Here is a 27,358-nt window from a genome sequence, read left to right on the forward strand (position 1 = left end):
TTATTTTCTTATAAATGCCAGGTACTGTGGTTCCTTGGTAAATATAATGTATGACAAGGAACTGGTTGACCAGTGCTCAATCCCCGGCAGGACAAGGGATATTTCTTGTAGCTTATATAACTAGACTGGCTCTTGGGGGGGGGGGTGACCATTCAGTGTGTACTGGAGGCTACTGTGTTGTGCCCGGATTGTATATTAACATGTGGTTGGCATGTTATGAGTATTTATCTGTAACAAATGTAAACCTATTTAGTATTGAGGTTGGTTTTTCTCCGTAGACTGCAATGTGCGTCTCCTTGGAAGCACGATTTTTTTGTTGTTGCTTTTCACACCGCCATCTAGTAGCGTTTAATATGTGGCAGTCTGGAGGATAGGTTATTTCGTCCTCGTTGTGTTTCTACTTCATGTTCAGTGTCTGTGTAAGCAGTGATGCATATTTTGTAATCTGTCTGCGTAAAGTCTGTACTTGTCAATCTGTTTGTGCAGAATGTGTTGTTGACGTAATAGATGATATTTGTTCCTAGTCCACCGGTTTCTTGTCAGTTGAGCATTGTATGTTGGAAGGTTACAATAATGGCGAAAAATACGTGCTCCATAATATCAGAGGTACGTACACGTATATTTAATGAGTTTTAATAGTGTAGCAGGATCCTGAAGTCACTACTGAAAGCTAGAAACAATTTTCCTTAGTCTTCCACATGCCTAAACAATATATATTGGATGTTCAGTGTTTTGTCTCACTATAACGAGGTATGAGGTTATCACATCAGTGAATATGTCTGTTTAAAATTATTAGTTAAAATCTCCTTACCTTGAAAACGAACCAAACTGAATCAGAATGAAAATTGCTGTACAAATTAATGTAAGCCTTCTGAATGAAGTGTCATAAAAATGGCCCTGTAGTTTGGATGCTGTTACTTACAGATGGATATACATAATGAAACTGATAGTTGCATTTCAAAGTACTGCAAAGAATTTTGGTTATGTCTGCCAGTCTCAAACATTTTATCCAAAATAATTTCCTGTCTAGTTTTTATTGGCTACATACACTGTCAAGGTGTACATCGGTCCAAATCTTGTAGTATGGACCTCAGTAATAGTGGCATTGCATCTCCTATAATTTATTAATTTCTTTGCAGATTGAAAAAGCTGAAGAATCAGTAAAAACATGCTTTTATAAAGTACAAGCAATAGAAAAAAGTCTTAAATCACATTTAATATCTATGGAAGAAAGGTAAGTGTGCTCCATACATTTAATTTCTTATAAATAATAAGAGATGATGTGGAAAGATGACACACTGTAATTGTTCATACTTATGTATGAAATAAATTGAAGTCAGTTGGGTATCATTTGCAATAAAATTCTATTTAATAACATCACTCTGATGTGAATAAAAACCAGCTGTATCATCATATGAGATTTGGTGTTATTGTGGTGGTGAAAATGTCAGTGTTTTGTCTTGGGGGGGGGGGTTTAACACTTATTGGTGGCAGTATTGTCCTCCAAAATGCTGGAATGTGCCTTCAAGTCCACATGGCAGTACAACTCTTGACGTATTTTAGTGCTTCAGTCTGCAATATCTTCAATTTTGCAGAGAAAGGCTAGAAAAGGAACTGGCCGACGTGAAGAGTCTTCTAACGCAGAATGAGTCTGAGATACGAAATCTACGTAAAGAGAACAGTAAGACGTTTGCAGTGGCTGTGATGATCATGTTCTTTGCCTTTTTGATATATGGGATTTATGTAATGGTTATAAATCCTGTGAAAAGTAGGTATATAGGTTATGCATAAATGTGAAATATTTATTGAAGTTTATTGATTTTGATACAGAGTTTACAATGCAATGGATTTTTTTATGAAATATATTTTTTTTAAACTTACATGACTGTTCTTTAAAAAATATGGATATCAATTAGAAAGTGTTTGAATTTTAGTTAATGCATCTTGAAATGGAAAACCGTAGTTCCTGAACCAGTGTTGTGAGATTGACTATAAAGTGACAGTGGATTTGTTCTCGTCAATTATTAGCGTGCGTGTAACATCAGTCTGATAAAAGTTATGAATTCAGACTGATCAGAATTGTGAGGTTTTACTACTTATTTTTTACTGATTGTATTTTATAAATTATTTGATTAAAATATGCAATTTTAGTGTAAAGTTTTATAATGTAATGTTTGATGACAAACTTTGGTATTGAAGTGACTTAATGAGTCAGTGCAGCCATGATTCAGTACCCACAATAATTTTTTGAAGTTCCAGTCCATGATGTAGGATTATTGATTATTTTATGCAGAAACAATTTTGAGAGACAAATAAGGCATATACTGCAACTTTTTTTCAGGCAGCTGACAGATAAAAACTTCACGGATACATCCTAAATTCTTCAGATGCATATATGAAGCAGTCCATGCAAACCTTGAACAGTTTCATGAAATGAGTTATAAGCCATTTATGGGCTTTTCATCAGTTTTTTTTTCTTGTGGGGATATTTGAAAGAATAAGTTCTGCTGCACAAATTTGCACATGGAAGAAGTCTAAAAAACATTAATCTTTAAGCGTCTTGTATAACTTGAAAGTACAGCAAGTGAACATTTTCAACATCTCCTGCGACATATGTAAGTAAACTTCTTTGAAGAAATTTTAGAAGACAATGTATAATTTGTCTCTGGAATTGTTCTTGGTATGCTTTTGTTTATTTAATGAAAAAAACCATTGTAGTTACTGTTTTGTTTATTTACTATAAAAAATGAATTTCACAAATTTTAATGGCAAAGAGGTAATGAACAAGAACCCATTATGTGAAATTTGAGGTTCTCATGGTTGTGAAGATCGCATTCTTCTGGGTCATGACACCACAGACTCGTAGGTAGAACGACATACTACCTCCATATGTTTCTGCACAGAATCACAACCCAGAACATTATCAAGAACACATAATGATTTTGATGTCTTAATTTTCATTGGGCGTGTTTTAAGTATATGTAGTGGGACCTGGAAAGAATAACAGCTTCATATAAGACAAAGCACGACTAGTGTCCCGTTAATCGCGTGGGATAACTCTTGATTAGGTAAATGGATCCAACTGTGAAACAGCAACCTTCATGCTTCTTGCCAATGAGAACCTCAAATGATTATATACGTTATGAACGAAAATAATGAGCTGACCAAGTCTGCAAATTACAATGTTGTTACAGTCACATTAAAAGAAGTTTTGTCACAGGAATCATTACATACTTCAGAATATGATACACACTTTAGTAACACAGCATTTATTCAGCGCTCCACACTTGAGTCCACTTATCACAAGACAAAGTGCCAAAGTTCACAGTTGCAGTATAACCGTTCATAAACTGCTAAAACGCCGTGCACCAAATATGCATGGACCCTTCATCGCCTTCCTCTACCTCTTCCACGACCTCGTCCTCTGGCTCGCCCGCGTCCTCTACCCCGGCTCGCACCTGTGAATAAGATATGCTTGCTTAGTTAAACTGATAATTTTGGTGCGACTCCACATATAATGGAATTTAGAATAGTTTGTTGTACCTCGTGCAGCTTCCTTCTTCTTTGCTTTCGCTTTTGGAGTGTCGTCTATTAGAAGCGTTTCCAAGGGAAGTGAATCTGGTAGGATGTAGTAGCGAATGTTGTTACCTCGAATGCTTAAAGTTTCTAACTGTACTGGATCTCTGTTTTTTACAGTCATTTTCACTGCTTTCAGATGAGTATTCATAGCGACATCCACACCTAAAAAAAGTCATAAGGTGATGTCAGATTTCAGGTAGTTGTGGAAAAACAAATTTATCGTAGTTCCTTCTGCCATGAACTCTGCACATCTTTTATGCAAAAATTACAAATTCTGTTTTTCATTATGCACCACATACCCTGTGAAATGGTAATTACTTCAGTTTCATTTCTCACAAAACCAGTTTTATACATGTTGAAGTGTGCAGTCACCCTGATTTTCTAAACACCACGAAGCTTTCAGTAGCTCTGTACAAGAATTCATATCGGCTAATTATGCTGTGTAACAAAATAGTAAATTTAGTAAAAAAATTTGGGGTTATGTGTGATTCCACTTTTTCAGTCTGGTTAACTGCTAGTTATATTTTGAGCTAAATGCTATGCCACGCTCACTGCAGAACAAACTTTTACATTATTTCATATGGCTTATACTTACCAGTTATTGTTCCGTGAACTTGGGTTCCATTTTTTAATTCAATGGTAACTGTCTCATGGCTCAATTTCATCAAAAACCTGAAACATAAAATACTACCATTACTTAAATCAACTGAAATTTGAGGAGGTTTAAGACTATTTGTATTTTGTGCAACATTTGTACAGTGAAAACAATATAAAATACAAACACCGGTCACTTAACAGTTACAGAAATTCTTAATCGGTTTGTCTGCAGATAAGCTTTATAAATTCGTAGTTGGAAGTATTTTTTCAAATCAACTCAGCATCATAATTATCCATCAACACAATATATAAAAATATTCGGCGAAATAAATGTTCAATACAAGTGGACCAAATAGAAGCTATTGTTTTACGTAACTTCACTGAAATGATAGCACGCCTACATCATCATAAATATGCTACAAATGTGGAAAATATGTTATTAGTCTACATGGAAGGGATATAAACCCCACATACCTTACTAATTTCATGATGTTCGCTGATATCCGACACAACTATTCACTTATTTTACCGGCAAACGCTATGGGTGCGAATCATAGCTTCTCTTTGTACAGTCATTTTAAAAACGTATTCCTAGTAATGTACGTTGTATCAGTTCTCCTCGGTTGATTATCTTAGAGAATTTGTCGAGCGTGCTACAAACACGTCGAAACGAATAAGGCGGCGCTGGAAGCCATGTGTACCAACGTGATGCTCATAGTTTCATGCTATTACAGGCTGCTGTTAAACATGTCAGAAGTGTATGAGAATTTATGTATTTGTGATTTTGCATAATTACCATGTCCTGAAAGAGTAAGGATCTGTAGTGCTCACATCACATACATTACACACACCTAATGTGGTAAACTTGATAATAGGCTACATATTGTGTTCATAACGATACAGATCTCTTGGTTGTGTCAATAAATATTGGCCTTACCATGTGTTAAACTGTTATTGTGTATTCGTGGCATATAAAGGGTTAGTAATGTAAGATTTGTACGTGAATTTCAGATGGATTCAAGAGACGATGGTTCGTCAAGTCATGGCAGGAAAGTGTCTCTTATTACCGGCATAACGGGGCAGGTATGTGGGCTTTCGAATATTTTGACTGCCTGTGTGTCCAAAATTTTGAAGATAACATGAATTACTGTCTTCATAAATATATGAAACAGTACATTTGAAGATACGTGAAGTTTTTAATGGATGTCACACCTGTACAATTGAACACTTAGCTGACAAAACTAATCTGGGTGCAATACTAATTGTATTTTCATATATTCAGTATAATTTTCTCATATCAGTATGAATGAAAATGTTGATGTTGAGTGGTTAGTGTTCAGGGATTTGTGACATTTTCTTACCAAAAGTAAAAGTAACAAATTTTGCTAACCGAAAAGCCCCAACTGAAGTCTGCTTAACCGATAAGTGATGTGAAGTTTTGATTTAAAATTCATTTCCATGCCATTCTTAGGATGGGTCTTATCTGGCAGAATTTCTCCTGAGTAAAGGGTATGAAGTACATGGAATTATACGACGGGCAAGTACATTTAATACTGCCCGTATTCAGCATCTTTATGCTGATCCTAAGTCCCATCGTGAGGGAAAAATGCAGCTGCATTATGGAGATATGACAGATAGTAGTTGCCTTGTGAAGATTATCAGCACAGTACGACCCACTGAAATATATAATTTGGCAGCACAAAGTCATGTGAAGGTAAGTTTCTTGTGGGACTGTTTGAATCAATTTATGGTACAGAATTTATAGTCGTCATTTCAAAGTAAGTCGTCCGAATGAGGGTATAGACTGGATTCATTTGGCTCTTGTAAGAACAATCGGTAGGCTGTTATGAATATGATAGTGAACTGTTTGGTTCTTTAAAAAAACAACACAACAGCACTTCTTGATTATCTGTGTGTCCATCAGCTTCTCAAGAAGAATTCTGCTGCATGAAGTCAGTTTCATATAAATACAATTTGAAATGTTACCTCCTTGTCAAAATTCAGTTAGTGACAGATGTATGGGAACATGGAGATAATGCTCTTGTCCGTCTCACCATACACACTGGAAGGAGATGTTTGGTCAGCCACCTCAGTCCTTCATCTTCCCTTTCAGAGTGTTGATGTCGTTTGAGTGCGAGGGTGTCAGTGCTGGATGTTGCAGTAAAGACGAAACATCTCCAGTGCCCCTGTCAGGAAATATACTGTACTTATCCAAATGATTGACATATACTTCATGGACTGAGCTAATTCTGAATTAAAGTATCTCATTGTTTTCTAGAACATAAACTGAATCATTTTTAAAATAATGGTGAATGTCAGCAAATTGAAACAGTAGGCGGTGAATATGTCAGTTGTACGTAACCAGCACCTTAGAGGAATGTGTTGCCTCCATTTTCAGGGTTCTACTTGATATGAGGCTGTACCCATAAAATTTCTGGGTTGTGTTAAAATCATGTTTTTTTTTAATTTCTCTTTGACTGATTTATCATATCTCCTTCCTTATTGCCTTCACACACTTACACAGTAAGTGCAGTGATTCTTCTATTGCTGGAAATATTTCTGGAATTTTATTTCTTAGTTTTCTTCAGTGCCCCATTTGTTGCTCTACTAAACTGTTATTAAATCTCCAGTCACAGCCAGGTATTCTTTGGGTTTGGTGATATTAGTACATGCTGCCACAAATGCAAAGTGCATTTCCATGATGGGTTTAGAGAAACATCGAGCAATAGAATGTTTAGGCTTATGTGATTTATGTTGTTAACATGATACTGTTTGCTTTCTTTTGTTTCTTCGTGTCGAACTGATGTTATATGTGAGCTCAAATTAGTATAACAATAGAACATTAAAATTTTTGTGGCACTGTTCTAAAACCTTGAAGAAGAAACAATGGAGATTATATACTGAGTTGCACCAACAACTATTAAGGAAAATGTAATGATTATAAATGTGAGAATAATTTAAAAGAGGGGGGAAAACTGAGAAAAGTTATCAAGGCCTTTAAATATATGTTAGTGACTGTTTTGTAGCACTGTTATTAAACCTGATTGGTATATTTAATTGTTTTCCTTGGATAAAGATAATGAAAGATTGTGTTCAATACAAAAGTTCATGGTGTCATGGATGCTAATTTACTTTTAATACTAGTACTGACTATTTTTACATTTGTCTTGAATGTGTTCTGAAATTATTAAAATTAAATTATTGCCGATTGTTACAGGTGTCATTTGATCTTAGTGAATATACAGCAGAAGTAGATGCTTTAGGAACACTGAGGCTCTTGGATGCTATTAGAACTTGTGGATTACAGACATCAGTTAAGTTTTATCAAGCTTCTACTTCAGAACTCTATGGGAAAGTACATGAAATTCCACAGACGGAAACTACTCCATTTTATCCTCGATCTCCTTACGGTAATTAACGTATAATTTAATTCTTAACGTCGATTAACTTATTGTTCATATCAAAATATTATTGAGATGAAGGAATTGAGGTTTTCATGACAGTGAGTTTGAAGATCGCTGTCTTCTGCGGGCTATACAACGCGACAACCCAGAAGGCAGCCATCTTCATTATTGAGATGTTTAAATTTCTTTTGTAGCCTGTGCCAAGTTGTACGGATACTGGATAGTGGTGAATTACCGGGAAGCATATCAGATGTTTGCCTGTAATGGAATCCTTTTTAACCATGAGAGTCCACGAAGAGGTGAAAATTTTGTAACTAGAAAAATTACGAGATCTGTCGCAAAGATTAGTCTCGGACAGTTGGAATACGTTGAGCTGGGTAACCTGGATTCTAAGAGGGACTGGGGACATGCGAAGGATTATGTAGAGGTAAGCGACGTAGACACCTCACAATTCCGCGATGTACGTAAATTATAATGCACTCTGCGATGAGATTGATTTTGATTTGGAGGTGGTTGCCTTCTTGGTTGTAGCGCCACGTAGTCTGGTAGAAGTTTACCGACATGCATGTGCCTCCCTGGTGATGTAGGCAGCAAGTACCTCTGATATTTCAGTAGACTTCTACCAGACTACACAGCACTACAACCCAGAAGACGGCCATCTTCGTACTTCCTTCCACGAAATAAAATCCTACTGATGTTAATTACTATTAAAATTTGTCTGCGGTGATTGCAGTTACTGTGCGCTGTAATTATTGAAAATATGACATGTATTTTTGCAGGCAATGTGGCTTATGCTTCAGCAGGATTCACCCGATGATTTTGTGATTGCGACTGGTGAGACTCATAGCGTACGAGAATTTGTTGAAGCTGCGTTTAACTTCGTAGGAAAAGAGATTTTGTGGAAGGGGAAAGGCGTAGCTGAAGTTGGTTATGAAAAGGACACGGGCATTGTCAGAGTGAAAGTAAATCCCAGATACTTTCGCCCTACTGAAGTTGTAAGTTTTTACTTTTTATTTACGTGGCTTTGGTTCGATGTCTTCATTTAGCAGCTTCATTATTTATAGTTCATTAATGATCCTGCCAGCAGCTCGGATTATACGACGTTAAATGAAATTATGAGTTTTAAGTGATGAATTGGAAAGGATGTGGAAGGAAGTAATAACTACTGAATTTAAGGTAATTTCCTGGTGTTTCCTGGGGGGACCGAGATAAACCATGAAAACCCGCAGGTGGTGTCAACCTAGCACATCATAGCGTACCAAATATGACTCACTGTGCAAGTTGGTGGTTCTGTCAGAAATAAGCGAAGTGATTTAAAGTGGTTCATACTGAGGGAGAGACAGATGTGCAAATAGAAATATGATGAGGGTAGAAAGGGGGAGGTGGGTATGATTTTTTTGTCTTGCTTTTTTCATGACCGTAAAAAGTAGATGTAAAACTACACTTTCCATTACCAAAAGTTGTTGACATTTTATCGAGTGGCCCATCTGGACGAATGTAATGTATCGTTCAAGTAAGTGTTTGCTGTACATGTGTGATATTGATTTTTGGTGTCATGTTGAGTAGATATTAATCAGCGACACTTTGATGTTTTTCAGCTTTGCACTCGCAAAGAATTTCTCAGTTGTGATGCTGGCTGGAAAAATGTTTTATTTTACAGATGATTTCAGGTTATGGACAGTACAGTGCAAGTAGGAAAATCTTTGTGGCATTTTATGTGTCTTTCGAACTTCATGAAGGATGCATACAAATTTTAGAGGAATTAAAAGTGTATGCCCCACTTGGATTTTAATGTTTTGAAATTGGTAATGCTTTCCGTGGTTAATGTAAACTTTTTGCGTGTACTAGGAGCTGCTTTTAGGAGATCCCAGTAAAGCCCGTGAGAAATTTGGATGGAAACCAAAAGTAACATTTGAGGTATGTAATTGAAGAGACATAAAAAAATATCTTGTAGTCGTGAATGTTAAAAAGTATCTTCCTGCTTATTTAATTAATCTCCCATTACCATACACACGGATATGTAGATAATGATTATGGTATCTCATGAGAAATAATATTTACTTATGTTTTTTTTTCCCTTTTGTGCTTATTTCCAAAAGTCGTCTGTAGTTACTGTTAGGAAACGTCTGAAACGTGTGAAGAAATGCAAGATAGAAAGTGAGGGATTAATGTATGCAATAAATATTTCTCCACCAAATTTAAACATGTTATTCAAAGAGTTGATATTAATGATGTAGATTGCGATCATGATTTTTTTTTGAGGGGGCAGCCTCGTTGAACTGCAGTAAAATTATCTGAAATCCCGATTGGTAATCACAGTCACAATTTAGAGATAATCGATGTTATATTTTGTTCTAGGATTTGGTGAAAGATATGATGGAATCAGATTTGGAATTAATGAAGAGGAATCCAGTTGCATAATAACTTTTTAAGTGCATTTCCATTATATATATATATATATATATATATATATATATATGTAATGTTTAAAGCAAAAGAACGCACGTATCTTCAAAGCTTGGGACCAGGTGTTGTTCTGTGTAATTAAAAGACTCTTGAACATGACGAGCACAAGGTCGCGTGTTAGAAATGAATAAAAACACACGCAAAATACGTGTATTCTTTTATATATATTGTACATGGCGTCTTAATTTCACTGCATTTTTTAAAATTATTTTTGTTCAATTTTTTATTCGGTGAGAATTTCTGAACGGGAGCTAGTGCTGCTGATTATGTTGATGTTTGCCATGTAGACTTGAAGGTAAATATCTGCGTACAAATCTGCATGGCCGTGAGAATTTCAGCTCTCCTTTAGTGACCTGATGGTAATGACTCGTAGTTCTTGTGCTGCTATACTTCCCCTTTTTCCAGTATCATTCGTCATTATTCAGCGTTCGGTATCATTTTTATTTTTTTTTGTGTATCTGAACAGAAAATGACAGCAGCTTCAGGTTTTTATGTTTATGTTTTGGTTATTGTTGCTTTGAGGATCTTGAAGACCTCACAATGTCCTTTTCTATCCCTCTAATTTGTATAAGAGTGGCCAGCAAAATTTTTCTTCTGAGGGGAGCGAAGTTTTATACCCACAGAATGTTTGGGCAGAGGTGAAGAACTTGACAGAAATGAAGCGGAGGAAGTGGTCCTTCAAAGTGGAAGATTTTTGGTACCTTTTGTCTCCCAGAACTGAAGGGAAAGACAAAATATTTATCACCCTGATGATGGGGGCAGTACGCACCTGTGAAATGTCACTAAATTTTTGCCAGACTATGGCACAACATTCCGGAAGGCTTTTATCTCTAAATGTCTCCGTTCGCTCGGCCACTGTGCCAAAGAGTTTGTAAAATCTGTTCGGTAAACAATGATTTTATAAGAAGTGAAAGAAAATTGTTTTTATTTTCAAAAACCAATTGTTCCTTTTGTGTAAAACTTTCTTTTTCGTGAAAACAAATAAACGTGCAATTAGAAATTTCTTTTAATTGAATTGAAGCAGCCTTTCAAACCACAGCTACCGAGGAAGTGGATTTGATCAGACTCTGCAGGGTTGCGTATTTTGAAGATGCCTGTCCGTTCAACGCCTCAACTTATGTTCGCTGAGAGTGAGACATAAAAATAAAAGGTAAATTATATTTTATATATTATAATCCTAAAGTGTTTTGTTAAGACACAGTCCATTGGTCCACTACAGCCTGACAGGTCATGTGATGCAGTTTCACAAGGCCCGAGGTATTTGATCAGTGTCCGTCCGCAAATGAGGATTCCTCTGTAGCTTGCTTCCACAGCCGCAGTAATTCTGCCTTAATTTTTATAGACGTAGGTTGTAGGGCTTGTGTTGAAAATTCTGTCCCGCTCGGTTTAATTGTTCCAGACTGATGAGTCAGTAAGATTCCTACGCATAATTAACAAAGTAACTGCACTGAACAGAGTTTTTCTTGAGAAGCTAATATTCCATCAGGAAATTTTACATTTTTTATGGTACTCAGCTTCACATTTTTAATTAACAAGAAATATCTAATAAAAGCCCTAATATGATGGATTAAATCAAGAACAACCAATAAATCCACGCAAAATAAAAACACGAGAATTTTCTATTTTAGCGTCTTGTTTACGTTTGGCGAGGTGAATTGAAGAGTTTGGTTATGAAAGGGAGCTCTGTTTTAAGGTTATGTTGAACCTGGCTTGGGTTTTGAACAGGGATCTCTTGGATGTAAAACAGCAATTTTAGTGACGTCTTGATGTGATGCACGGGTGTTTGCTTTATTAACCTTGGCGAGTGAAGCTTATGCCCTGTTATCCAGGTATAACTGGATGGAAGCAGATGGACGATAAGCTTGACGGAGTTGCGTTGCTGTTACTGGCGACGGGTTTAAGATGTCGCTTGGCGTTGTGAAAAGAAGAATATGTCTCGTCGTGTGTACCAGGTAAATGACTGAAATCTATTGAAAGTCTCTAAAAGAGAGTTTTCACATTTTTCTTTGTTTCTAGTAACGGAACAGTCTAGGTCATTTTGGAGGTTTAGTGCAGGGACAGCTGAACATATGTTCCTTTTTCATAATGCTGTATCAGCTGCTGAGTTTAAGAAATTTCAGTTGATGTTTGTTAGGGTAATTTTGAGTAGTGATTAGGGGTTGGTATTAAATCAAGTGAACTTCGTCCGTTTTGAGGAAGATACTGACATTGCCATAATACCTCGGGCAAGATAAATTGGTCCCAAAATTCTGTTCAGAAATATTTTGCATAAGTATTCAAGAAAGTTGTTTGACTAATGGTAACTTACGGGAATTCCAGGTCTGGTGTTATTACCGTCATCATTTTCTGGTGAAGGGGGTTTGAGTTTTGGTGTCTTAAACACAAACACGAAGTTTATTTTGTTTTCATCAGTGCAAGCCCGAACTTATGGAAAATTCAGGGGGTGATAATTCGAGATGCGAAACAGTCTACGACAAAATTCCTTTTTCTTATTTCTATATATTGTTTAAAAATTCATTTGTAATTTGAAACTACGAAACTTTTGCAGGGTTTATTATACTTCTGACTTTATGAAAGTCAAGTCAAGTTGTCATTTTTATTCCCACCTTTATTTCATTACAGTCTTGGTAATATTTCATCCATTCCATTTTACTTTTTTGAATTTCGTTCTCACTGATAAAATATGAGAACCTTATTTCCCGAGTTCGTGTTGTTTGTTATCTGGTTTTCGCAGTTGGGATTTATTTTTATACTCTCCTGTGTGTGTGCTTATAATCTTATTCGCGTGATTATTTTCTTATTTCCCAAACCTTGGCTATTCCATACAAACACACAGCAGTGTATGATAAACTTCGCGGTACAGCTGTACATGTCCCTGGGGGAAGGTGGGGGCATGAGCACACATCCTGAAACACAGTGGCACTGTAAATATTATAGGGGAGGTAATCTTCACGAATTTTACATTTTAAATTTTGAATTATAACGCCTTGACTCGGGATAGTGTTCAGTGGCGAGGTTTTGTGAACACTGTAATGAACCTTTGCGGAGGGTGGGGGGAGGATATCGACCATCAGCTGTTGAAGATGGCTCCTGCCCCATTTATTAATCAGATACAAATTATGTGACTTGTATGGATCGTTTTGACGTAACAAATTCAAATCTGTAAATAGAATACGACTAGGCTTTAGTTAGGAGTTGATTAGTTTCTTATTGAAGTGTCTTAAAGCATTGTTTGTTTGTAAAATTAACTTATTGCGAGGACAACAATGAAAAGGATACATTTAGACGTACAGTTGGCGGTTACCCACGCGGGTGCCTCCATCTCTATTGCAGCCAACAAACGGTCATAACCAAAGCGTATTGTTGTGTTTGAACTTTGTGGGTTTCTAGGCACCATTCTCTTGTGGGTTTTTACGTAAATAAACAAAAGAGAACATTCCGGAAACTATGTGTGCGTGCTTGTGGTTTTCGTGGGAACATTAAAATGGTCGAATGAAAACACATTACGAACGAAACTAGCAGTTGAACTGCATGTATTTTGGAAGCCTTAGGTGCTGGCTGTCATGTCCTCCAAAAGAAGTAAGAGTTACGATTTGTGTCGGTTTCCACAGGGAGGAGGTTTTTTATGACTTTATACATGCACATAGCGGTTAGCTTTGACTGCGAGCGAAGAGGTAGGAATATAGTCACATATGTGTAACATACAAACACAGAAATAGTGAAGTCACCAAGGAGACGAGAGCTTTTTATGACGAAATGCTTTATATGTTTAGGATCTACGCGTCTATGTCTGATCCGTCCGCCCCCCGTGACAGTCACTTTGTTATTACAGGCAGAGAAATTACTTTCTGGATGTAGCGGTGGGATGATAACTCTCTCAAAGTCTTAGGGGGTAAAAATTCATTGGATTTCTCAGAAAAGAAGGGGGCCCAGGTATGTTTTTAAAAACATTTAAAATGTTCCGAAGAATAACAAACATAAGTCTGGATTTGGAAGATAATTGCTTGTTTCGTGTTCTGCTCGCCATATGCTTTTAAAGTCGGTCACAGAGATTGTCGTTAAACGGGCAACTTGAAAGCATCAAAAACTGTGATGCTGTAGTTAGTTGTTAGTTCAGCGTGTCTTGTGGCACTGTGGCAGACAGCAATAAATCAACCCCCCGCCCCCCCACCAAAGCCAGTGTTTAATGACCGCACTTGAGAGTGAAACTTCACACAGAGGATCCCTTTCATTTTGGGGTTTGTTTGTTTGTTAAAACAAACGCCACGTTGGTCAGATGGAGTTGAGCTGACTGCACGCATAAATCTGACACTGCAGCTCGTGACTAGTAGACGTTCTCTCGCCTTATCAAAGATCTAGAAGAATCTTAGATCGCGTTAACATATTGCCTATCGTATGAGCCGTGTTTGTGGAAACCAAAATGTAGAATTTATAAATGCACCCCCACGAAGTCTGAAAATGTCATTTTTTTTCATTTATGTGGCAGGATTTTCTGTTGTGGGGAGATGAGAAATGCTTGCAAAATTTACTTCGGAACTCTATCCCGAGCCGTTTTAATATCATCCATTTCTCCTGTCCCATCCCCTCAGTTCACCCCCATGGAAGGCGAGATATATCTTAAATAGTTACGTGGTAAGTTTATGAAGGATTCGACTCCAGGTACGAAATGAGATGTCAAGTTGACACAGCACCGAAGATGAAGGCGTCTTTTTTTTTTGGATGCAGTCTGGTAGAAATTGATCGACGTTTCAGATATGCTTACTGTCTCCATTATTATTAGGGGAAATATCATCACATCTGCTCGCCCTGATGATGGTGACAGCATCTCTGAAACGTCGTCCCGTTTATACTGGACTGCACTGCCAAATGTTTGTGTCTTCGTTAGAATGTGGTTCGTGACTCCGGTAAGGAAATGAGCGAATTGTCGATACGCGCTTCTAGCCCGTGTTTTGTTTTCCGAGAGATGAAGGCTAGCAAACAATATAAGACGATAGGTGTCAGCAGCTGTCACGAAGTCCCTCCATGTTTTATTTCCAAATCTCTCGCTGCCGCCTCGCGAATTTAACTCATTCTAACCAAACCTGAGGCTGGACACATGTAGAAATTCATAATGACAGACGTAACTGACCAATCGGCTATGTGAAACAATCCAATGAGAAACTAACAGTTGCTCATCTAATCAATAAATTTACCAACTTTTATGGAACATTAAGTTTCATTACCGTGTTTACAAGAACCACTGTCTACTGACTTAAGCCAGATCAATCCTACCAACGTTTTCACATCCTGTTTACGTGATAGTTTTATTATGATGCCATCTACGCCGAGGTCTTGTAAGTGGTCATTTTACATCAGGTTTGTAATAAAAAATTTGCATGATTTCTTTTTCATGTCTCCACGTTCGCCGTCCGTTTTATCGACTTCAATTACTCGATTATCGTAATAATATTAGGCCGAGAATACAAATTATGTTCATTACGTACTTTTCTCTAACCTGTCACTTCATTGCTCTTGGGTTCAAATCTTTTATTCGTGCCTCCGTCCTCTAAAACCTTAATTCCCTTACTATTGATTTGTTTATGTCTGAGACAAAGTTTCATGCATATACAAACAAGTAAAATTATTATAGGTTTTCATGGTTTAAGCTCCACGTTTGTAGTCAGACGTAGAAACAAAGCATAGCCTTTCAGTAGTGCGCGTGTTTCAGATCCCGAGGCAGGGGTGTGAAAATTTTGGCAGCTTAGTATACAGAGATTCATCTGTCTTGATACACAAATCACAACATGGCGGGGACTTCGACAATTTTCCTCTCTCCCACGACGTTCTTAAGCTCTGCAGGCAGGGGTAAAGCCAGCCTTACGACGACCTCCATCTCAAACTGAGTGCTGTTTCGGCCGTCTTTACCTAAAATAAATGTGACCTATCGGGGTTTGATTCTTGGCAGAGACAAGGATTCTTCGCTTTACCACCGGTTAAGAATGTGTGGAGTTTTACCTCCATTCCATTAAACATTCTAATGACGCGATTGGCGAGTTCTTATCACGTGACTACTGTTCTCAGAGACTGGCCTGACAATGTCGTGTTTCGGATGGCAGTCTCCTTCTGACCTCGGAGGAACAACACGGTTTATTTAGGAAGGCCCTCTTTATTTGTTTGGAAAATTTTCATGGGACCACCACGCCTATACACACCCGTATCAATGCAATGTAAACAGCGGAGGCCATGGGTCACTGGTACAGACGAAAGCGTTCAGCTGGGAAAACATAGTCTTTGAAGTTTAACTACGACGACAACAGCAAGATTTTCGACACTTGTACCTTGTTTCCTGGTGTTCAGGCTGTGGTCAGTGCACGGATGGCTTGTTGATATTTGCTGGCCGTGTCACTCCGAAGCTGATAGTCGTTTAAGTAGTCAAGAAATTACCAGACTTCTGTTGAACCAGAATGTTCATTACCGTGTTCACAAGAGCTCGCCACTGTACCCTACCCTGAACCAGAAGAATCCAGCTAAAACCAGGTTTTCTAGAGGCCAACCTTTGTAGATGTGTGTCATGTTTCTGACTAAAATTCCGTGCGTATTTCTCATATATATATATATACCATGCGTTCTTTATGCCCCGCCAATCCCATATTTCCTGATTTTATCAACCTAATGATATTTTTTTGAATAGTACAAATTTTAATTAATTAATTAATATTTTTAATTAATTGATTAATTAATAACCCAAAATCGCGTATTCTCCTGTGATAAAACGCGGATAATTTCTGGCCCTGATCACAAACGCAGTGTTCTAAAGATATTTCCTTGAAGATAACAAGAAATATTTGAGACCTGACTCCGGTAATATATCAGAGGTCTAATGTATATTTATTCATTTTTTACTGAAGCTGGAATCCACTGTTAATCGCGCGCCAAAAACTACACAGTACACCATAAATGTGGCATTTATGGGCTCTTTTAACAAATAAAACGTAAGTGATTTGTAGTAGATAGGGGCATTCGTGCCGGAAGTTGTGTTTCTGGGGGGGGGGGGGGTGCATCAGTGCTACCAGATGCCCTCAGAAGACAAACAGGCACTTTTATTTAGCAGGCCACGTCAGGGAGGGTCCTGGTGTTGACCCGGGTCAGATGTATATAGCATACCACACTTTACGACTTAACGTGTGGAACAATGAGGTTTATTATGCATTAAACGCAGAAGGGATGGTCTCCTTCAGTCGAAGTCTGTTCTGTTACCGACCACAAAATTGTTAAACTTAGTCTCAGAATTTATTTTGATTGGGCTTCGTTTTATAAGTATACGGATTTTGGATATTTATTCTAGATTGATGGTTCTTTTACAATCGTTCGCGTTTTATGCAGATTCATCCATTTGAATTTTTTTCTTTTCTTTTCAAAAATACGTCGTAGGCTCACTGAGAATATTACATCTTTAAATATCTTATGAAGCCTTATAAATTTTGTGAAATATTTGTATCAGGTTTTAGAGCTCGTTAAATGCAAAAACGTGCCCTTAATTTCGAGCCCTTTGTATCCATAAAGTGTGGAAATAACATCAAAACCATTGAACATTTTCGGCTGTTTTAACAAATTAAATTTATTATTTATTCTTTTTTTTCGCGCACTGTTCTTGAGCGATGTTAAAATATTTTCATGCATATTTTCATATTTTTTTGTTTCAATCTGTTTTCCTTCGCCTTTGGTCTAATTGCAAGGCGATGATAATCGGATATGGTAATTCAAAAGCGATCTATATCTGCTACTGTTTCTCTGTTTGACATCCGTTAAATTTATAAGTCACGTGGGTAAAACATAGAAAATTGGTCAGTCGGATTATATATTCAATGGACTGTCATAATAAGCGACTACATTGTTTCAGTAACGTTTTACTTGTTACTGAAACAGACCAGGCACACGATCCGACAGATACTCGGAACGTATCTCTCCAGGTTGCTCTGTACTTGAACTTCGACTGAGTTGTTTGTAACGCATTCAACACGTTGCTCCTACGCCCGTAATAAAATTACGTTCTGCAAAACTTAGCTAACCTACTCATCGCCCTGATGATGGAAGCAGTCAGCATCTCTGAAACGTCGGGTCATTTTCTACCAGATTACACGGAACTACATCCTACAAAACTAATGTTTTCTTAACTGAATTTTTTTTTTAAAGTTCTTTGCATGTTCATTAACACGTCGACAGAGTAGGTCATGTTGAAATTCTTCTTTTTATCCCAGAAAAGGTTTTGAGAGACCTCGTAATATCGCAGTGTCTCTTAACATTCTAATAGGCAGATCATTTCCGAGTCTCAGTTCAAGCCTCGTGGGTGGCCCATGTTTCAACATGTGTATGTTGATTGGTTAATATTGGGCCTTTGTTTGAGGGGAAAGACCTCCCGTTGGAAGAGGGGCCCTCTGGAAGTGTATGTAGGTGTAAACTGATACCTTATATTGTTTACGTAGGGTCCCCTTCGCCCCACTGCTCACTGACTCACTCAATAGGAATTCTAGCAACAGTAGCAGCGACCGCGTAGAGAAGCTTGTAGTACCTCAGCTAGTCATAAACTCCCCGTCTTTTATGGCATAAGAATGTTCATTACAGTGTTCACAATAGCCAGCCATTGGACCCAGTCGTCAGCAAGAGGAATCCATTCCCTATCCTTACACCCCCATCTCTTTGAGATTCATTTTAATATTACCATACCATCTACACTTAGGTCTCCAAAGTGGCTACTTTATCTCAGGTTTTCAGACTGAAATGTTGTACTATCTCTCATTTTCGATGCATGCTACATGCCCGTCTCGTTATTTTTAATTTTGTCAATAATCGTGGAGTCTTAATGCTAAAGTAATGTCGTCTTGAATTAGAATTATCTGTTTGTAATTTCGAAATGTGGGACTTGAATCCGCTTTCCGAAGTGTTTCGTTTAAAAAAGAAAAGGTGAATTTGTAAAGAATGCGCGAAACATTTTAAGTCGAGGCGATGTCTTCCTGGACAGACACTGGATACGGTGATCCAATGTCCGTGTTCCTTCCCACTCTGCTCAATGTTGTCCCGCGTCCCATTCGCGATGCTGGTTAGAATTAAACAACTCTCGTTCGGTAGACGGATTACGATTGGTCGGGCGCTGCAAGTTTCAACAAACTATTTGTTTTTGTATCCATCCGTTTCGTCTAGTGTTCGTTCTTCATCAGTCGTGTTACAGCTAACAGCTGTGTCACTTCGTCTCTGTCTGTGGTCCACCGGTGTTCTGCGCTAAGAGAATTCTGATATTTTACTGTGTGTAACATATTAATCAAGATACGCGGATAATTTATGTTCGTCGTACATTTGTGACGATTTATAAAGTTATAATATCATGTGTGACAGGTTACATAATTATTCGGGGTATAGCAAAATAAGAAAAGGAAAATAGTTTTGATTTTAGTAGACGAGAATTTGTCTGAAATGACTGTTTCAAGGTTGTAATTATCTACAATATTTTTTGCGAACCTTACTAATTATTATATTAATATTATATGTGACGAGATATATAAATAATGACTGGATATAAGATCAACACACATTATAAAAGTAATAAATTAATTCTGATGGCGGTCTCACAAGATACTGGATTTACAGTGAGTTTTCTTTACGTTAAATATTAATTAATGTTATCGTCATAACAGGTGTTGACGTAGTGATAATTTCTGTGCATAAGTCGTCAAACTGAGTGACTTAGTTTTCTCTCGTACGTGTGTCGATTTGGGAGCCACGTACTTGCAACCTGACATTGACATTTCTTGCAAGATGCTTCCGGCATTACGTAATTTCGTGTCATACCAGCAGCAAGAAAACAATGACGTCGCTGGTTTCATGTTGAGTGGTTACAACCCTGTATCGGCGCTGCCAGCGTCTCAGCATCTCATGGCACTGTCCGAAGCCGCAGCTCTTCCGACGTCTTCAGGAACTGCTACAACAATTTCTCAAGATTTCTCTCCCTTGCTAATGCCTTTTGCTAAGACGTCTTTATATACCAACCACTTCGTATTTGACCATCACTTGCCTTTGTTTCTACCTAGCCACAACGGAGGGAAAGTTACAGGACCACCCTTCCTACTGCAACACACCCCCCGCCCCGAAAAACCACCCTACTCTTACATCGCCCTGATCGCAATGGCCATTTCATCTGCTCCAAATCAAAGGATAACATTAAACGGGATCTATAAGTTTATCATGGAAAGGTTTCCTTATTATCGTGATAACAAACAGGGCTGGCAGAATTCAATAAGACATAACTTGAGTCTCAACGATTGTTTCGTCAAAGTGCCGCGGGAGAAGACCAGCGCTGATGGCGGTAATGGCGGAGGGAAAGGTAGTTATTGGACTTTGGATCCGGGTGAGGCCGACATGTTTGAACGAGGAAACTACAGACGACGTCGACCCAGAAGACAGCGGGCCGAACGGGTTGGTGCGCGTTCAGTGCACCAGCAGGTAAGTTCAGACATAACCTCAAAGTTCTTTACCGTCACTGTGCTTGTAAACTTATATGATGAACGTTTACGAACCGAAATATCACACATTTTATGCTCAGGTACGGTGATTACCCGGTTAAACCGCAAAATTCATACAGATTTCGTATATTCACTTTGTTTTCTGACCCTTTAAAACCCAGGGGTCCCACTTGCTTCGTCTATCTCCCGGTAGGAGTCTTTGTCGTGTCAATGTACTCCAAATGGTGTGTTCGTTTCGGGCTTTCTAATTAAAACTAGAACGCTGGCTGGCCTTGTAATCCTGGGGTCTCGGGTTCGATTCCCGGCGGTGCCCGAATTTATAACTTGTGTTGGGCAAGGCCGTGGTCTAGGCAACACGGAGTTTTCCTCCGGGGGCTTCCCAACAATTACTCCATTCACACACAGAAGAAGGCAATGGCAAACCACTTCTGGATCATCTGCCAAGAACGTATATGAACAGGTCCCAGTCCGAGAAAAGGATGGAAGGATCCTGTTCATATGGACCTGTCGTCAGACGGAACACTAAATAAATAAAATAATGTTTGCATTATCGATATGTAGCTGATAAGTAAACAAACGAATGGAATTAAGTGTAACCATGGAAACCACTAGTATGATGGGTTGTGATTGGTATCCGAGCCGGGTACTTTAAAAATTAAATATAGATGTGGTATGATCTGCTTAGTAAATGTGTTATCGACAACATTCGAGATCCGTCTGAAAACTAGCTTATCCTAGGCAAAACTAGAAATTTTAACTTAGGAAGTTTAAAAATTTGCTGACAGCGATAAGAATTTCTAATTTTGGGTAGGACAAAGTAATTAGACGGATTTCGGGTAACGTATACACTCCTGGAAACTGATAAAAGAAATTTTATTTTGCAGTTGGCGAACTCTGCCGTTGCTGATGTTAAGGACAGCAGTCTCGCGGTAACTACGCCACTGATTGCCGTGGATGTCGCGTGTCCTGGAAGTCCAAAGGACCAGAAGCAGGTCTGCGAGGAGGACTCGACAGGCATCAGACAGGGCGAGGACCAGTTCACCCCCAGCAAACCGTCCTTATTTACGATAGAATATCTGATGAAAATGCCTACATCGGCCGTGTCGTCTAGGCCAGGAAAATCTTCGATTAAACTTCAATAATAATAATAACAAACACGAGGACTTGATTTGTCTAAAAATACGGAATTGTGTAGGTTAATTAGAATGATATTTTTGTTAAGAAATTGAATAAATTGGTCTTTCTTTCCTGAATTCCGTGGTTCCCAATCTATGTTCGGGGACACGGACATTTCTTTGTCACAAGTTTAATTTTATTTTTGTTTCAGTCGGGTTTAATTTAAACAAACAAAAAAAAAAATAAAAAAAATAAACGGATTCAAATACGAGATTCATTAAGTGATCACTTCGCTTCTAGTCCATCACTTGTTCTGAACAAGGGCTTTAGGTATTGCAGTGCACTGTTCGTGCTTCATGAGAAGTCTACGGAGATGGTGGAGCTGGCTGAATGGGTACTTGCGCATGCGCACTCCGACATTGCACTCCACGCGCCAGGAGACATAATTTTCGCCTCAGTGATCGCCCCAAGTCTGCAGATTATTGGACCAATCTGCTTATGGCATTGGTAGGTCAGGTTCTTCACGATATTCCACGACATTTCTCGGCTTTGGCACTCCTCCAGTTCTTGTCCCTTTGTATTTCCATGCCTCGTTCATCCTCATGCAGGAAAATGTTTAATCGATGTATCTATCGAAATTCCCGTTCTGAAAGGAAATGTATTTAGCGTAATTATACAGCCAAATATGAAATAGTAAGTCTGTAAAAGGTAACATTTTTTCTTAATTTTAAACAACCAAAATTACTACAAATAATTATACGAATCACTCCATTAAAATTCCTCTGCTAATCGCGAAACAGAAATATGATGTTAACTAATTAATAAAATATACTAGGTTAGGGATAATGTGATATTTACAACTTTTGATTTTTTTAATATACGTATTTAATTTTATTATAGTTCTTTTATACAAAGTTTTGTGGTATGCCTAGAATCTCGCGACATACCGGTTAGAATTTGAATTAAATTAAATTTTACGATAGGGGAAAAAGTCTCTGATTTGCTGGAGATACCAAAAAATCTTTTAACTGGAGATTTGACCGTTTAGACGCAACTCTGATTCTTACCCTCTCCACCAGTTGCATGGGGAAAATTGAAGGGAAATGTAAATTCGCTCGATTTGCAGCCCTGCTTCTCAGTGTGACGTAGCGGTGCACTTCCGGTAGTGGGGATTGAAGTTGAAGGAGGACACGTTTTAAGTTGTGAGCGCCCATTTTGTGTGTTGTTTAATATATTTGTGGTTAATAGTTGGTGTTTAAACAATAAATACGCTTTGACAACGGTTAATATGGTTTGCGATGTTCAGGATTCCATGATGGCGAGTACAATTATAATGTTAACATTATGTTTAGTAGCTGTTCCGTAGAGAGGCTATGCAGTAATTATGGTGGTTGAATGACGTTCGGGGTTTGAACGTCAGATAGCAACTGAACTGTCACGTGACACTGGAACTAGACGATTGATGAAAACGTAACACGTTCTTGAGTTGAAGAAGTTGCAATGTATCGTGTGATTTGGACACGTTTCATTTGTAAAGATGTTGAAGTGAGATTTCAAGTTATTGTGGCCATAAACTTATGATATATTACGCGATGCAACAGCTTAGAAAATAGCCATTTTTAGATTTGTCGAAGTCAGCCACAAGCCTTAATTTTGCATGCGTTAATATAAAATTTAAAACATAAGTTTTACGATGCTGTATCAAGTGCTTATGTTCTGTAGGATAATTGTGAACTATAGATTCGTGTTTATAGCATATTTTAGGGTATATCTGCTTGAGGGTCGAGGGGGGGGGGACGGATAAATGAAAGGATAATCTAGTACTTCCGTGATGTGAATTAATCCTGTTATCTAACGTGAAGTGCAGTGAACCCTCATATGGCACGTTCGGTGATTCCGCGTTGGACGAACTCAGTATTCTATGGGTTTAATGGCGATGTGAGTAAGCGACCACGGAAATAAAGAAAATATATGAACATACTGCATTGGTATTTATGAACAAAGTGTAATATAATAAATTATTAACGGAAATTAAGCTTTAAAGTAAAATGATATACGGGAAGGTCGTATAGTACCGGACAGCGTCATTATCGGACAGTGCTTACCTTTCCGAAACGTCGCTAGTTAGTGACACTTGTTAAGTATCGAAGTCTTGCCTCTGTTCGTCACAGACGGACAGTCCTTGGAGTAAATCCGTTGAGCCGGTCAGCCGCTGCGAGCGAATATTTCAATTTGTACGAATTTAACGCGTTCGGGAAATAGTTGTCAGTATTAAATATTCTTACGAGTATAATATAATCCGCGTTGGAGGAGGATTTACTGTACTTCTACAGTCCCCCCCACAAATCCACTCTGTAAAGTGGGCAGCTGAAGTGATTCGCGTATTTTCTTCGTTTTGTGACGTTCAATTTTTTTTTCTGTTAGTCAATTTAATAGCAGCAAGGTCTTTGCCCCGATGCTAGGTTTGAATTCCGTTCAGGGCAAAAATGTGTGCGTTGAATACGTTCTCATATGTAAGAAGAAACCCCGAGATATATCGATAATGCTCTGTCGAAGGAGTGTAATGGTAAACCGAATACAATCTTCGTTGACCTAGGCGTGGATTGGAAGGTAATATTAAAATGGATTTCTGGTGGTGACTGGATTAATTTGACTCGTGATAGGGACTAGTAGTGGGCTCTTATGGACATGGTAAGGAACATACTGTACTCTGTCACGTAGTTTCAAACTTTGCTACTTGGAGTTCTACCAGTCGCGTTGTAGTATCTGCCCTCTTGAGGGAAAATTTGGAAGTTGTATGAAACTGTTCTGCTCCAATACGTTTAACAGTTGATGGACAGACGTCGTTTAATATCATATAACGACGCTGTCGGCGTCTCAGACTACTGCAGCTACTGATGGACGGGGCAGGAAGTGGTTGCAGACTGATTTAAGGCTGTGTTCCTGAAGTAGTCCGGAGGAAATTTGGAAAATGCCTAAGGGCCTGTGAGCGTTACGAGTGCACTGGTCGAGATTTTAACCCTTCCCGGACAGGACACAGGTGTGCCACCCTTTCGTCAGCCACGTTACCAATTTCGTATTCTAGAGGTTCCCGGTTCAAATCCCAGCCCGGAGGTCGACTAACCTGACGGAGTTTTTCCGAGGATTTTGCCGTCCTTTCACGCAAATACAGGGATAATGCATTAAATTAGGCCACGACCACTTCCTCCCATATAATTTCTAATTAATTATTTATCAATTGTCTTATCTTAGACTAAATATCAAGATGAGATCCGTTCAAAATTCTGAGCTGGTGTAACATTAAGAGAGTTCAGTGTTCGGTCCCGAAAGTTTCGTAATTTTTTTTACAAGATATTAAATATTTGGTTCACAGTTTTGAATGTAGTGACCGCCTTTCTACGTATTTATTAATTTTTTCCTTTCGATGTCACAGCTCAGAGTAATGAATCTAATTTCTTTTTTAAAATGTTTTGTATGTGACAGAAACGCCATTCCTGATGGCTGTGTCTGGTAACTTTCAGGGTTTATCGGTCTGAACTAAGGATGTTTCTTAGAGAAACAGTATCTTACAAGTTACCGCAGATAGGAACACTTAAAACAGGTTAGCGAGGCGTTGTACGTTATTTGCGGAAGTATTTTATTTATATGGGGGAAACAAACTTGAAACTCGGTTTCTGAAGCAGGAACAGAATAATCGCCTCCTTCCTTCACCCTGGCTCTTGATCAATGTCGTCTGCACCAACGCCAATGACGTTTGTAAGCAATTTTACGACTAAACTGATCGCTTCGTGATACCTATCTTGACCGCGCATAATCTTCCAGTAGCGGAGGATGAACGAACTTAATTGATCAGTCATTATTAAGACGCTGATAGCTGCTCAGCTGGTCAAGTAATTAAGAGCCGTGCACGGAACGAGGAAGCTAATTACTGCCGGTCCCTGTCTTGAGCTAGATGAATCCAATCCTTCTCACATCCCATTTTCTCAAGGTAATTTTTTAATAATATCTTTGCATCTACACTTAGTTCTTCCGTGTGGTCGCTTTCTCCTAGGTTTCACAAGTAACATTTTATTAACATTTTTTACTCTCCAATGCGTGATACATGTCCGTCCCATTTTGTCATCCTTTTTTGGTGTTAAAATTATAATTAACGAAGTTCCAGGTTGTGTAATTTTTCTCTCCTGCTTCGAGCATGTAGGATTAACTGCATCCCAGAGCATAAACCGTTAACTAGAATGTAAAGGAATAATATTTAAGTTTAGAGCACGCCTAAACGTAACTTATTTTTCCATCGCGTTCGTCTCGAATTGGCCTTCGTGTTAATTACACTACATAAAAGTGCCGAAGCTCGTCTAAATATTTATAATTCAGTCCGTACCGCGAAGAAAACACAACACTTCACCATTACAAAGATCAACTGGTTAATCCTTTGAAGCCGAAGCTCGTGTAAATATTACGTAAGAATTCAGTCCGTACCGCGAAGAAAACACGACACTTCACCATTACAAAGATCAACTGGTTAACGCTGTTTAAGGAACTAATCGCTGTTTACAGCGAGAATCATTCGAAACACATAAATACATTGTGGGCAAAATGCAGTTATTTGATGACAAAGAATGTGGTACATATAGTCACCACTTGCTCTTAAATGATCAGTAGACGTGTAAGAATCGATTTCACTACATATCGATATTTTTGCTACCATATTTATTAAATTAACTCCGCTTTCAAAACGAAGTTACTTGTTCTAGGCAAACATGATGTATGTAAAAAAAGAAGTTGCCGGGGGGGGGGGGGGGGGGCTTTCTACTCGACAAGAATGCAGCAGACAGCGGTTCTACCGTGCGATTTATTTATGTTACCCGCAACACGTGGCTGGTACGGAGCTTCTGGTAGGGAGCGGCTGGTACAACAACCGAAGGCACACGCAACCCTGAGCAATCAATTCAGTGTACATTATCCATCAGCCAGTTAATTGATCCACCAGCTGTGGAGGAGTTAACTGATGATTAGCCATTCTTCTCTACCCAACACACAGTTGTACCAACGTGATAACGTATGTCTCATTATCGAGACGGGTCGCTTGTTCGCTATGGTCAGATTTAACTTCGATCTTTTTTAATACGTCAGCCCAAATTTTTGTTGAAAATTCATCCTTGTCCAATAAAATACTTAAAGAGATTTATTTACAATTAATCTTTGAGGAATTACGAGTACACCGTGGTTCTTCACTAGCAGGAAGTAATTATTTATAAAAGCTACCTCGGCCCTCGATAGGAGTGAGTGGTCAGCGTGGCGGCCATGCTTTACCCCCGGCGGAAAAGACCCCGGTACCCTTGGATAGGAGGTTGGGTGGGTCTCAGAGCCGGTCATGACGCAGAGGATAGGGGAGAAATTCTCTGCCCCCGTCGGGGATCGAACCCTGGTTGTCCACTCTGCAGTCAGCCAGTGTTCTGACTGAGGTATCCAGGCTATTTGTAATTATTTATGCAGGCTTAATTTAATATCTTTATTATTATCATCTTCATCACGTCCTGCTCTCTCTGTTTCACCGATTTTATTCGTGTCGCTAGGAAACCACAATACGTTTTGTAGTGGAAAAGTGATCTATATTCACCGCGACAATTTAGTACATAATGAGATGGCTGTGCGGAGCTGCAGTCACAAACAACAGACAATCGGCAAAAGTGAATTGTTTGCTGT

The 27,358-nt window shown here is 38.5% G+C and overlaps 4 protein-coding genes and 1 long non-coding RNA gene across 9 annotated transcripts in view; 4 read left to right on the forward strand and 1 right to left on the reverse strand.

Annotated features, from left to right (window-relative positions):
• Positions 1-465: 465 nt before the first annotated feature.
• On the forward strand, positions 466-2,717 carry LOC110834694 (coiled-coil domain-containing protein 167). The gene is made up of 4 exons (XM_087347013.1): positions 466-606; positions 1,140-1,234; positions 1,596-1,768; positions 2,342-2,717. Exons 1-4 carry the CDS (start codon positions 508-510, stop codon positions 2,347-2,349), a joined length of 375 nt encoding a protein of 124 aa, XP_087203139.1. The 5' UTR covers positions 466-507; the 3' UTR covers positions 2,350-2,717.
• Gmd (GDP-mannose 4,6 dehydratase) lies at positions 2,479-11,046 on the forward strand. 3 transcript variants are annotated; one of them, XM_022074129.2, is made up of 8 exons: positions 2,479-2,615; positions 5,188-5,259; positions 5,648-5,890; positions 7,394-7,586; positions 7,775-8,007; positions 8,360-8,575; positions 9,429-9,497; positions 9,939-11,046. In XM_022074129.2, the coding sequence occupies exons 2-8, from the start codon at positions 5,188-5,190 to the stop codon at positions 9,999-10,001; spliced, it is 1,089 nt and encodes a 362-aa protein (XP_021929821.2). In that variant the 5' UTR covers positions 2,479-2,615; the 3' UTR covers positions 10,002-11,046. The 3 variants fall into 3 exon arrangements, with proteins under 3 accessions (XP_021929821.2, XP_021929817.2, XP_021929820.2); XM_022074125.2 differs by lacking the exon at positions 2,479-2,615 and adding an exon at positions 4,848-5,035; XM_022074128.2 differs by lacking the exon at positions 2,479-2,615 and adding an exon at positions 4,848-4,986.
• On the reverse strand, positions 2,713-4,790 carry SmD1 (small ribonucleoprotein particle protein SmD1). Its single transcript, XM_022074133.1, has 4 exons — positions 4,651-4,790; positions 4,175-4,251; positions 3,544-3,741; positions 2,713-3,458 (listed from the first exon to the last, which is right to left on the reverse strand). Exons 1-4 carry the CDS (start codon positions 4,662-4,664, stop codon positions 3,388-3,390), a joined length of 360 nt encoding a protein of 119 aa, XP_021929825.1. The 5' UTR covers positions 4,665-4,790; the 3' UTR covers positions 2,713-3,387.
• Positions 11,047-11,063: 17 nt separating the features above from the next.
• On the forward strand, positions 11,064-21,932 carry LOC110834695 (uncharacterized). Of its 2 annotated transcripts, XM_022074131.2 has the most exons (4): positions 11,064-11,196; positions 11,876-11,998; positions 20,108-20,519; positions 21,424-21,932. In XM_022074131.2, the coding sequence occupies exons 2-4, from the start codon at positions 11,949-11,951 to the stop codon at positions 21,679-21,681; spliced, it is 720 nt and encodes a 239-aa protein (XP_021929823.2). In that variant the 5' UTR covers positions 11,064-11,196; positions 11,876-11,948; the 3' UTR covers positions 21,682-21,932. The 2 variants fall into 2 exon arrangements, with proteins under 2 accessions (XP_021929823.2, XP_087203138.1); XM_087347012.1 differs by lacking the exon at positions 11,064-11,196 and having other exon boundaries at positions 11,211-11,998; positions 19,715-20,519.
• An 895-nt stretch (positions 21,933-22,827) lies between these two features.
• LOC147874023 (uncharacterized) overlaps positions 22,828-27,358 on the forward strand; it is a 236,715-nt gene continuing 232,184 nt past the window's right edge. For both annotated transcript variants that reach the window (XR_015534661.1, XR_015534662.1), the window contains exon 1: positions 22,828-22,973. This is a non-coding gene — a long non-coding RNA (uncharacterized LOC147874023). The remainder of the gene's footprint in view (positions 22,974-27,358) is intronic.

This window comes from Zootermopsis nevadensis, unplaced genomic scaffold, assembly GCF_977971745.1.
Source record: "Zootermopsis nevadensis isolate Lab colony 2312 unplaced genomic scaffold, Znev_1.0 Znev_ptg000011l, whole genome shotgun sequence".
Taxonomy (NCBI): Eukaryota; Metazoa; Arthropoda; class Insecta; order Blattodea; family Termopsidae; genus Zootermopsis; species Zootermopsis nevadensis.